The sequence below is a fragment of the Notamacropus eugenii genome, chromosome 2 (genome assembly GCF_028372415.1).
Source record: "Notamacropus eugenii isolate mMacEug1 chromosome 2, mMacEug1.pri_v2, whole genome shotgun sequence".
Taxonomy (NCBI): domain Eukaryota; kingdom Metazoa; phylum Chordata; class Mammalia; order Diprotodontia; family Macropodidae; genus Notamacropus; species Notamacropus eugenii.
In genome coordinates, this window is record NC_092873.1 from 305450325 (window position 1) to 305462972 (window position 12648).

At 44.1% G+C, this 12648-nt stretch overlaps 1 protein-coding gene across 2 annotated transcripts in view; it reads left to right on the forward strand.

The window, feature by feature from the left end:
• The first annotated feature begins 1175 nt into the window (after nucleotides 1–1175).
• The window catches only part of TUFT1 (tuftelin 1), a 40207-nt gene continuing 28734 nt past the window's right edge, over nucleotides 1176–12648 (forward strand). For both annotated transcript variants that reach the window (XR_011974903.1, XM_072644836.1), the window contains exons 1-3: nucleotides 1176–1418; nucleotides 12092–12193; nucleotides 12562–12648. Coding sequence is in view for 1 of the 2 variants with exons in the window: in XM_072644836.1 (XP_072500937.1) it covers nucleotides 1359–1418; nucleotides 12092–12193; nucleotides 12562–12648 (249 nt within the window). In the remaining variant the exon portion in view is untranslated. The remainder of the gene's footprint in view (nucleotides 1419–12091; nucleotides 12194–12561) is intronic.

The window sequence follows — 12648 nt, forward strand, 5'->3', positions numbered from 1 at the left end:
AGAGGGCTGAATCCAGCAATGCACAAAGTTGCAGAGGCAGATATGGAAAAAGCTCAAAAGTTGAGTTCCCCTAAAATGGAATAAGCTGGCACTGAAATAGCTAGTGATCATCATTGAAACTCTTTAAGTGGAGCATTGACCATTTATTGATGATTTAGTTGAGGGAATTCTTAGTCTGCTCCAGTTTGGACTAGATAATTTGTGAGATTGTTTCCAACTGGGAGATTCTATGATTGTGTGGAGCATGCAAGATGGCTGGCTCCCTGAGATCAAGTTACAAGACTTGATCCGGGAGGGCAAGCCAGTCTAGTTCCTGGGAGTACAGATCACTCTTGGCAGTTCAGCCCACCTGTATCGCCTATGGAGGAGAGCAGCTGCAATTGATTCTAAACCCTGCCTGGACAAAAACAGAACCAGCTGGCATCCACCGGCAGGTTCTTGCCAAGCCAGGGCACCTGACAGGCAGGCCTATACTCAGCTTTAGTGAGGGTGACTCGCTGACATGCATAACTACAGAGGGAAGAGAAAGGGACCATCCAGCTCCACAAAGCTCTTATGCTCACAATATCGTAGGGTTTAGAACTGGAAAGGACTTTTTTTTAAGCCTTTTAGTGATGAGGAAATCAAATAGTAGAGATGAGTCTCCAACATCTTCCCTTTCCATTGTCAGACTCGATTAGAACTCTGTGGAGTTCTAATACTTCCCCCATCCCCTCTAGGCATGAGGTAGCCCCCCCCCCCCCCCTTTGGTTCCATCCATCCATCCGGAACAGCTAGGAACTAATTCGTAGCTTGGGGAGGGGAAAGGAGACGCTGAGGAAGGCCAGTTGGAGAGGAAAGGGATAGGGAGAGAAAAAAAGAAGTTGACCTGAAAGTCGGATGACCTAGAATCTATTTACTACCTGTCTGACTTTAGATAGGCCACTCCCCCTCTCTGGGTCTCAGTTTGCTCAGCTGTTCTATGAGACGGGCCAGGACTACATTTACCCGAGCTCTCAGGTACTTTGGTTATAAAGTAACACTTACTGAAATTAACATTGGAGACCTGGAAAGTCACTCCTGTGTGGCGCCATAACCCCGCCCTTTATGCAAATAGAAACTGCCGCCAAGGGGGGCGTGGCCAGGCTACTAATACCCTGTCCCGCCCCTAGCTGCTTCCCCCGCCCCTCTGTCCTCTTCCAGTTGGCTGAGTCTAGACTGAGAGGAGGTGTGGCTTCCCCGGCTTGCCCGTGGCTCGATGCGCCTATATATAGGGGGGCCGGTCCCGGCGTCCCGCCTTCCCAGTAGGATCTGGACCGCTGCGGAGCGCCGTGCTGGCCTTTTCGGAACCGCTCCGGAGCGGTCCGGGCCGGAAGACCATGAACGGGACGGGCAACTGGTGTGCTCTGGTGGACTTGCACCCCGAGGGGGAGAGCGCGGTAAGAAGGGGCAGCGGCCCGCTGGGGCGCAGTCCCGTCCCCCATCCCTTCATTCCCTGCCCTGCTCCCCTTTCTCCCGGCCCATCCCCAGTTTCGCTCGGTTGTCTTAGGCGTTTCCTCCCAGTCCTGTGCCATCTTCCGCAGGTATCAGGCCTCTTCGCGTTCCGCCCCCACCCCCAGCCGGGTACAGCTCCCGGACATGGTCTGGGATATTGGCCACCTGCCCTTGGGAGGCGACGGCCCGTCCTTGGCTCCCCGTGACACTGCTGGTGCGGTGACGACTTTAGCCCTTGAACCTTGCTTGGATCACTCATCGGTTGAACCTTGAGAGAGGGAGGGAGGACGTATTTCAATTCAACCTGCGTTCATGAAGCCTTATGCTCGGTGCTTTAGCTAATTTTAAAGGGGGAAATAGCCCCTGCCCTCCCAGAATTTACCTTCTGCTGGAGGAGCGGCTCACACGCACCCAAGGAAATTACAATACCAGGTAGTTGGAGAAGACAGACCGACATACCATTGAGGGTAAATCAGAAAAGGCTGAATCAGCTGAACTCTTCCGGAACTTCGGTTTTTCTAATTTGTAAAATGGGGATTGGGATAGTATCTGCATCCCCCACCTCACAGGTTCGTTAGGAGGCAAAGACTTAAGTCTACCTAGAAGTACCATGTAAAAGAGTGATGATGTGATGGATGGTGATAATGAATTCATATGACAGGATGTGAATCTGGGGAGGACCTGCTTTTTATTTACTCTATTTCTAATTATCTCTCAGTTTCTGATTTCGGAAGAATTCAGAAGTTTCTGGTTTCACTTTGTGACCTGTAGCATCAGAGATGCAGCTGAGCTCTTAAAAAATTGATGCAGGGTACTTTTTGGACCAAAAAAAAAAAAAAAAAGACTGGATTTGCCCTTCCCCCTCCTTATTCAGGTTCCTCCTGTGGAGCAAGATTCAAATGAAAACCACCTAGAGAGGCATGTCTTTCTTTGAGAGATGGTCTTTTTCTGCTGTGGAGAAATCCACCTCCCAGGAGAGCCTCTAATGGGACCAGTCCTCTATCCTACAGGCTGTGACCCCAACCTACTTCTGGTGTGATCCTGAGTGTCTTTTAGTTGTACTTTAATCTTCAAGTCTGTGGGAGGCCAGGGTGGAGGAGGAGGAGCTAGGACAAGAAATGGGCCCTGGTCCTTTACTACACAGGGCCTAGAGATTTCCCCACCCCAATACAAGTGTGCCGCATATTTCTTTGACCCCACTACCCAGCTGTTCCTAGAGTTTCCCAGGGAGAGGAGGTGGAGGGTAAGTTGTGTGGTTCTGTGTTTTCTGGCTCCTCTAGGGAATTTTACCCAGCGTGGGTGTGTCTGGTTTCATAGATTTTCAAGCTGCTATGGTTTAGAGTGAAACAGGATAGGGGATGTTTGTAAGGAGGTGTGTCTCCCTTCTCCCTGGATTTTTTCCTCCTCTTTTGTGGCTGCCTGATGCATTGTCCTTGAGGTAGCCTTTCTCCAACTCACATGTTAATTCATTTAAATTATATTTGTGCACTGGTAATTTCGTATAATTGGCATTGGAATTCACTCATCGTTCCCCTTGTCTCCTGCCCCCCAGCAAAGGAAATTGAGTTTCTTTCAAGCAGATAGATGCCTTGGTCCTGCACCCCCCAGACCATGCCTCCTTCTAGGCAGTGGCTACTTTTCTTCTTTATCCTATCCTAGTTTCTGGATTCTCAACAGAACATTCATTCTCTTTTGTTCTTTGCCCTGGCCTAGCCCTACGATTTCTTGTTTCCTGTCCCTGATGGGGGCAGGGAGAAGATGTGTGTGTGTGTGTGTATATGTATGGTGGGGGGGCAAGAAATAGACAGGGAAAGGGATATTCAATACTCTGTATGGATGAAGAAACAGTCTCAGAGATGGCAGGGCACTCCTGAGGTCATTAGGCCAAAGCATTGGTTTTATTGAGAATGTATCCCTGTTCTTTCAGTCTCTAATGTGTTTTTCCTTGTCTGATAGAGCAGAAAAATGGATAAGAAAATGGGGAGAATGGAATTCAGACCCTCTTCTCCTTTCTGAAAGAATCTGAAACCAGATCCCTTTGAACACAGGAAGTAGAAATTCCCTCCTACTTTTAGTCTATGGAGTCAAAGGTTTATCTTGTACTGAGATTAGGGAGGAATGAACTGGCCGGTTACTAGCTCGTCCTGGACCTTGAAAGAGATGGGTGAGGATGAAAATCAGGCACCCACAGCAGGCTCCCCCCAGAGGATGTCCTGGATTTTTCCCTTCTGACCCAGCCCTAGTCAAGCACCTGGGACTTATGGCTCTCTGGCTGGTCTCCAAAACCCTGTTAATACTTATTGATGGATTCCTTTGTGAGTGGGCAGTGTAGCTGCCTGAACCAAAACATGGAATCCGTGAAGGGAGTCAAGAGCCAGGGTGTCCTTTAGAGTTTTCAAGTGGACATGATTTTTGTGAGTGGTAAAACTTCTTCTGATTTCCCCTTTTTATATTGGAGGAGGACAGAAGTAGGGATGACACAAAACAGCAGATAACCTAAATGTTTCGTATTTAAATGAATCAAAAAGCCTTTGTTAAATGCTTACTGTGTGCCAGGCTATATTTATCTTTGGCATGGATTCTCTGATTTTAACAAGCTTCCCCCCACACACCCCAAGATTCACCTTCCTACTTCTTATCTGCTTAACCTTTTCTTAACCTTTTTTGGGGGGACCTCTGTGGCAAGTCTGATGAAGCCAGTCGGCCCCTCCTCACATAATGTTTTTAAATACATAAGATTATAAAACAAACCAATTATATTGAATTATAGTTATCAAATTAAAAAAAAAACAAACCTAAGTTCATGGACTCAGGTTAAAAACTCCTGGCCTTAGACTATTATCAGAAGGAGTTTTCATTCCTTGTACACAGCAGTATGGAAGCACCCTAGACAGGGGAGAACTTAAGAATTTAAAATTTATTATACATCAACTATGCCCAGATAATTGAGCTGCCTTATAGATGAAGTGTTTGGAATTTTATATTGCTCTGATTACATTCTGCACCTTTTTCTCATTCCTGGTTTTGTCATCCTCCTCCTTCTTTAAGTGGATGGAAGAAAGAAGAGGTTTGAGAGGGACCAAGAATGGATACAAAACTGTGGTTTAAAAAAACAAACACCCAGGAATTTCTGTAATTGTGACATCTTAGCCCCTCTAGGCAAAACTGAGGCCACACACATTTTTGTGTTTTGGTAAACCCACGAGCCTACTTTCTCTGTCCTCTTTCTTTTCAACACCTTCTCACCTTGTGCCTCAAGCATAAGATATAACGGAAAGAGCCATACATCTAGAAGGAACCCAGGACCTGGGTTCAAAATAGGGCTCCGTATCTACCTGTGAGGCCTTTGGCAAATTGATTTTCTCTGTGTCTCAGTTTCTTTACCTGTAAAAATGAAGAGGTTAAAAGTTCAGAGGCCTCTCTAGCTTCAAATCCTTTGACCCTATGGGACCACTTATTTGTTCTTCTGCTCAACCAGAAAAGAAATCTGATATACTAATATGAGTTACAGGGTTAATGATGTATCTTCTGAAGTACATTTTCACGTTTAAAGGAGTCAGGTGGGAGATGATGCTTAACCCAAAGGCATGGATGTCCCATATTTGTGGAATTTAATGATGGGTAGATGGAGGAGATATTTGGGGGATGAGTCCATTGCTTCTTAACAAATGACTGTCTATACTACCCATGCCTCTGGCTCTACCAACTCCTCCCCATAGTCTGTTCCTTCCTGCCATTTTGATAGCGTAGAATGCATAGATTGTTAGAACTGGAAGGAGATTTAATGTAGAAATTGCCTACTCTAACCCTCTAATCTGGCAGATGAAGGATCTGAAAGTCCCATAAGCAGAGAGTAACATACATGAGACTTGACACTACATTTCCAGTTTCATAAATACCATAATTGACCTTGCTAAATTTGTCTGGATTTGGAGCTAATTAGGCCTAGGTTCTGCAGAGAGGTGAGAAGAGTGTATGGTAGAGTTCAAGCCTTGGAATTAGAAAGACCTGGGTTCAAATTCTGCCTCAGGTACTAACTTTGTGACCCTGAGCAAATCACTTAAATCTCTCTGAGCCTCAGTTTCCTTATCTGTAAAAAGTAGATAGCATAAAGATGACGTGAGATAATGTTTGTGAGGGGCTTTCTAAACATCAAAGCCCTTTGTGTCAGCTGTGAATGTTGTTATTGTTTTCAGACCTCTTCTTGTATTACACGGAGTTCAGATAGAACCAGTCTGAGGACAGGTTGTATTGTTCTTTTATAATTAATGTTCAGAAAATTATTGCACAGGTGGATAAAATTATGTTTTTGTGATTGATTATTATTAGCAGAAATAATAATGAGGAGGACCAGAGAAGGGAGGATTGCATAATTCCCTAGGTATTTCCTCCGGGTGGAGGTGGGGTGTGCACCCCAATAGTTTCGGTTCCAGACACATGTACTGCTTATAATTGTGTAGTACATGCTTCTCTGGGTCATGGCACTAGAGTCCCTTATGAAACAGCATAGTTTCCTGGGGTGGAATGAAGGAGTCCATAGCTAAGATTTGATTCTGGTTGGTTTTGGGGAGTGGGGAGAGAAGATAATAGATATGGGATCGTGGAGAAATGAATGGGAGTAGTGGTCTTCCAGGATTTCCTGGTTCTTTGAAGAAAGAGAAGACGGCAGTGTCATTCCTGACATGGTGGAGAAGAGCAGAGGAAAATAACCAATTTCCCACTCTTAGCTAGAATGACGTGAAACATCTCTTGGACAATCTCCCAGCTATTGCTGGGAAAAGCATTTTGACAGACAAAAGTTTAACACAATGCCATGGGCTCCCTTTGGCTTGGAATGTGGGACACAGGTAGCCTCCTTCAGAATGTATTCACAAATTTAGAAATCATGCATCAACATTAAATTTTAGTTGGAACTCTCTACAAGCAGTTCCTTTTTTCTTCCTGTTTCTGTGTTCCCAACTATCTCCTGTACAGATGTCTCTAGAGAATGAGAGGAGCTCACTTGTGTCCCTACAATCTTCTTTTCCCATTTCCCTCTACCTCTTTCACCAGTTTCTCATTACTTGGGCTGAGCCCACCCAGGTAATCCAGTCCTATATTTGCCTCTAGGAAGATCTGAGGTTGGCTAAAGGAAAACCGGTCCATCAATAAGCATTTATTAAGTGTCTGTTAATGTGCCTGGTACTGTGTTAATTACTTTGAATAGAAGTGGTACTCGAGCTGAGTATTAAAAGAAGAGAGGTTCAAGTGAGGGGGAATGCATTCCAGGAATTGGGGTGGGGAAACAGTTGGTGCAGAACCACAGAAACAAGAGATGACCTTTCATGAATGAGGAATAGAGAAGCTAGTTTGAAGGGTGCAGGAGGGGGATGAATATCCAGTGAGGTAGGGGCAGGTGGAGGAAGATATACTGGGGCAAAGTGATGAAGGCCTTTAAAAGCTGAACAGAGGAGTTTGTTTCTGTTTTATCCCAGATGTAATAGGGAACAAGTGGAGTTTATGGAGTAGAAAAGTGACATGCCATGGTCAGATATCAGTTAGGGCTTCAGTCTAGAGGATACACTGAAGTGGGGGAAGACTTGAGGCAGGGATATCAATTTGGAATCTGTTCCAGTAATCCAGGCAAGAAATGATGAGGGTCTCAACCCAGGGTGGTCACTGTGTGGGTAGAGAAAAAGGGGGTCAGATGCAAGAGATGTGAGCATCAGAAAAGCCAGCATTGGTGTCACTGACTTTTCTGGGTATGTAGTTGTGAGAAACAAAGGATAAAGGTTCTTTGTGTGATGAGGCTAAACAAAGTAAGCCCAGAATGGGGACAAAGGTGGACAGTCTCCTGTAGGTGAGTAGGAGTGAGAGAGCCTGGGCCTCAAGGGTTTCCGGTCCCCTAATAATCCCTTCTGCCTTTCTTCCCTAACTTTATGGAGCTATCATTATGCTATAATCCCTGGGAACAGGAGCTAAAGAAGTGGTTGATTATCCCCATTTCTTAGAGTGGGAAAAACTGAGCCAACTACAGAAGCAGCAAGCGAAACTGGAGGAATCTGATGGGACAGCTGAATCCCAGGAGCATGATCTTCTAGTTTAGGGACATTTACATCCCTAGCCCTGAGTTTTTTCCTTCAAAACAAGCATTTTTTATTACATCCTACAAGCTTCTTTGTTCCCGCACATTTCTGTACCTGTTAACTTTCAAGCTGGGAGAAGAGGAACCCAGGAATCATAAATCCTGGTTTAATGTCCCACTGCCTGTACAGATAAGAGTTTTTGGTTGTGAGAACCCCCTGGGGCCTCATTGTTTATTTCTTCTCTCTAGTGTCAGAATCCCTAACCTCTTAGCTATGTGTTTACCCTCTCCCCTCTTCTCCAGTCTTTGGGGACTGAGTCATAGGTTGGAGATTTGTTTGAACAGAGCCAAGAGGCTGTCTGTAATTTGAGGGTGGCTGTGCTTCTCCCCAAGAATGTTTATAGGGCTGCCTGCCTCCTGATTAGTCCCTGTGGATTTTCCCCTCAAAAAGATACTTCCTCTCTTGCCTTGGTCCTTATAGCGAATGGGCAGTTGTCCCTAAAACTCCAGGTTGGGATGCTCTCTGTATTAGGGTCATACACCATCTGCTTGAGAATATGCATGTAATAAAACATTCCAGGGATTATTGCAGAGTTGGGGAACTTTTGTGTTGAAGTGAGTTGTTTGGTGGGGTGGGATTAGGGAGGAGAGTTGGGACATAGTTTATTAATAGAATATAGTGCTCTCTGGATTATCTCTGATCTTGAGCCATTTGTTTCAATGCCTCTTGTCATCGTTTAGTCATTTCAGTCATGTGTTACTCTTCACAATCCCTTTTGGGGTTCTCACAACTGAAAAATCTAATTTCTACAGGCAAGGGCATTCCAAGCCTGGATTTATTAATCCTAGGTTCCTCTTCTCCAAGCTTGAAAGCTAACAAGTTCAGAAATGTGTGGGAACAGAGGTTTGTAGGGTATAATAAGGAAATGCTTGTTTTGAAGGAAAAACTCAGGGCTAGGGATGGAGCTGTCTATAAGCTGCAAGATCATGCTCCCAGGATTCAGCTGTCCCATCAGATCCTTTCAGCCTCCCCAGCTGCTTTTGTGGTTGGCTCTTCCCACTCTATGAAATTGGAATAATTGACCACTTGTTTAGAGTGGATGACATTTCCTTCTCCAGCTCATTTTACAGATGAGGAAACTGGGGCAAACAGGGTTAAATGACTTGCCCGTGGTCACACAGCTAGTAAGTGTCTGAAGCCAGATTTGAATTTGGGTCTTCCTGACTCCAGGGCCAGCTCTTTATCCACTGTACCACCTAGGTGCCCCAAGTTTCAATGCCTGTATCCCCCTAAACTCTCCTTATATCTGCTTGTAGGTAGCATGGTATGATGAAAAGAGAACTAAATTTGAATTCAGAAGACCTGGGGTTCTACAATCTTGAATGGATCAGTGACCTCCCACCAGCCCCAACCCCCCATAGATGTCCTCCCAGTTCCCTCATCGGTAAAATGAAGGGATTGGATTAAGTCCTTTCCAAAGTCTCCTTTAGCTGCAAATCCTCTTGATATTATAAAGCAAACCAAAGAGGTTGAGTCCCTCTCTGGGCTTCTGGTAGAGTTACTGAGGAATAAGGAGGGGCCACAGGGAAACCGAAGGCTCTTGGATTCTCCCGTCTGGCCCTCAGAGTGCATCTGGATGTCATGGCAGTGGCCTCTGTCCAATCCCCATTGCACCTGCTAGTGGGATCTGGTATGGCAGGTGGAAAACTCTTGTGGGTTGTTCCGAAATGCCTCCCTCCTATCTCCCTTAGCAACCCCTTTGGTGACACCAGCAAAATGGGTTTATTTACCAGCCATGAAAGATTAATCAAGACAAAGAGGGAATAGAGAACTTTGTTTCAACTTCTAAGTTAAGGTTAATAATGAATGAGGAGGGAGTGGATACCTCTTGAGAACAAATGAATAGATTTTAGGATGTAATTTGAGACTTGTGTTAAGTCCTGAGTAATGGGGTGGAGGGGAGGGAAAGTTAGACTGGACTTTAGGGGCAAAGCAGCAGTTGGTCATATTGAAAGAGAAACTTCATAGGATCTTATCTTTTCTGGTCCTCCTTCCCCGTTTAAATGAGAAAATACCAACAATAAAAAAGAAAGTCAGTGGAGAGAAGTTGGGGAATATTTGGAAACCCAGGCAATTCTCATCCTTCTGGGTGGTTTTAGGTGTTGTGTTCTGACCAGAATCAATGGAATGAATGTAGTGACCCCACAAGGCCCCTCCTACCACAGATTTTCCATGCTTTTCTAATCCAGAGGAGGTGGTTGTGGACAAAAAATTGGACTTGGCCATAGTGGCTGGCAGAGATACTACCTTTGTTTTTTTCCTACTGACTGGGGATGCCCCAGCATTCCCTAGCTACCTTCAGGGAAGAAAAGATGAATTTGGATCCGACAACATGTTTGTATCCGTGGGGGAGAAAGAGTTGGCAACAAGTTTAGCTACTTTGAAATTGTTTCCTTGTCATCTTTTCATAACTGGGTTTATGAACTGGAAGTCATGGTTGAACATTGGATATTGCTGGTAAAACCACAGAACAGTCGGAAAGTTGGGCAGGACCTTAGAAGCCTACAGGGACCTAACCAAGAAGCCTCTCTCTTAACCTTCCTCATGATTGGTCCTTTGCCTTTTTGGGGAGCCCACCCTCCTTTGAGGAGGAAGCCCCCATCTCCTGCATTCAAAAGACAATCGGGGATTTGACCAAGGTTTCAGTTTTGTCGTGGGAACAAGGAGGAAACTGAGTCTTTTGATTGCCAGTATTTTGCTATTTTCACCATACCATGTTGTTCTTTTCTGTCACCACACTCTACCATTAGTCCTTCCAACGCTATCCTCCTACCAGTCATTCCATTGTTAGGTTATTTTCTAACTCAAGATTTTGCTGATGTAGCTTTTTAAATTTTTCTGTATTTGCATAAAAAATGCTAGTTTGGAGAGAAGCTGATTCCTAAAGAAATCACTCGATTTTTTTTTTTTTGGCTAAGCTCATTATTATTTGGATAATTTCTTTTTGCGAATTTAATGAATGCTCCTCTCTCCCAAAAGAGAGACCATTTCCATGTGCAAAGTAGAATAGAAAAAAAGATTATATGTAAAACTGTGAAACTCTATTATATACAGCTTACATTTTAAAGTATATGCTAAATTCAGCATGCTACTTTCAAAATTGTCCTGCTTATCTGTATTTTCTTCTGACCTTCCTCCTTTAAAAATATGTTTCAATGACCCTCTTTTCATTCTTTTCTTTTTGGGGGAACCAGCACTATGGCTTGATCCCTTCTTTCCACTAAGCCCTTCCCCACAATAAGTAATGAAAAAAATTCTTGTAGCCAATAGATACATAACCCATACATTTGTCATGTCCAAAAATGCATGTCTCGTTCTGCACCTCGAGTCAGTCACTGTTTTGTCAGGAGTTGGGCAACATGCTTCATCCGTCATTGATCCTCTGAAGTCATGGTTGGTTACTGTTGGTCACTGAGCTAATCAGAGTTCTTCAGTCATCCAGAGTTGTTTTTCTTTACAATGACATTGTTACCATGTAAATTGTTCTTCTGATTTTTCTTACTTCATTCTTTATCAGTTCGTGATACTCTTCTCAGGTTTCTTTAAAAGTTTTCTTTTTTTGGAGGGTGATTTTTGTGTGGCAAATGATGGATATAAGGTATCACATTCAAGTGCCCACTATTATTTTAATTTAGAAATATTCTTAATGTTTATACTCAGTATCATTTTTAGAACTTCTGTCAGGGATGGGAGGCTCAATCCAGAATGGGCAAGTGAGAGTGCCAGAACACTTTCTTTCCTTGAAATGCCTGTCAGGTCATGGAGATGAATATAGAGACCTCTCTCAAAGAAGCCAGGGCTACCTTGGAGCCATGTGGTACCGAATCTCTTCCATTAAGACAAAGTGACCATTCTCAAATTCACTCTTTGGAATGATCCATCAGGTGATCTTCTTGGGCATATATATGAAGGCAGAGGCTATCTGGGGTTCTGGCAGCCAGATTCCTTCCTTATCATGTCACAATCTCCTTCTTTCCTGATGCTGTTTCCTTTCTCTCTGTCCCTCTGTGGCTGCATGGAAACACATCTGCTATTCAGGGCTCAGGATTACTTTTCAAACACTTCTAGCCAGTCCTCAGGAAAGCCATATTTTTGAAGTGGGGAAGCCTACCAAAGGAAAATCTGAATCTGGGGTTTCTATTAATTTTTCCCAACAAGTGTCTTTGCTGATGTTTTTCCCAACAAGTGTCATTTCAGTCACGTCCGATCCTTTGTGCCCTTTATCTTTGCTGATCCTTGGCTTATTAGAACCTGATCTAGTGGGAAGGATGTTGGGCTTGAATTTCTTCAGTGAAATGACTTTGATTTCTTGCTGACATTCTAAAATTGACTTGATGTTAAGTTTCTTTGGTGGAGAAAGTGGAAAGAATATTTTAGACATTTTTGAGGAACAGATTTTCTACATTAATATTGTGTGGAGAACCATCCATCCTGTGCTAGTTAACTTGCTTTGGTTATGTTTTATTTGAACCTCTCCCCTTCTCTCCCTTTAGGCAGCTGGGAAGTCTTACACAATGGTGTCTAGCAGATCAGTTAGTCGTTCCCTGGCATCAGAGCTGGTAGAGTCTAATGATGGGCATGAGGAAATCATCAAGGTAAATGCTGTCTCATTTTCCTATCACCCTCCCTTTTCTCCCCACTTTTCACTGAAGGTCAGAAAAATGGCAAAGAGGCTGATGTTGCAAAAAGCAATCTTGCATGGGTGGGAAGAACTTCCAGGATCAGAGATGCTGGAACAAATGGCCACCTTCTCTGGAGATCTCCAAGACAAGGGTGACCTGCCTGGCATGACTTAGGTGCAGTGCCTGACTGAAGCAGGGAAATGTTGTAGATGACCTTTCCAAGTTCCCTCCAAATCTTAAAAATTTATGGAAAAACAGTAGGCACTGAGGTAGTGGCAGTTGGTGGGTCTGATTTGACTGTGATTCTTTTTAATCAGAATGGTTTCTTTCCCCAAATATAGGTTTACTTGAAGGGGAAAGCTGGTGACAAAGTCATCCATGAGAAGAATATTGACCAGCTGAAAAGTGAGGTTCAGTACATTCAAGAG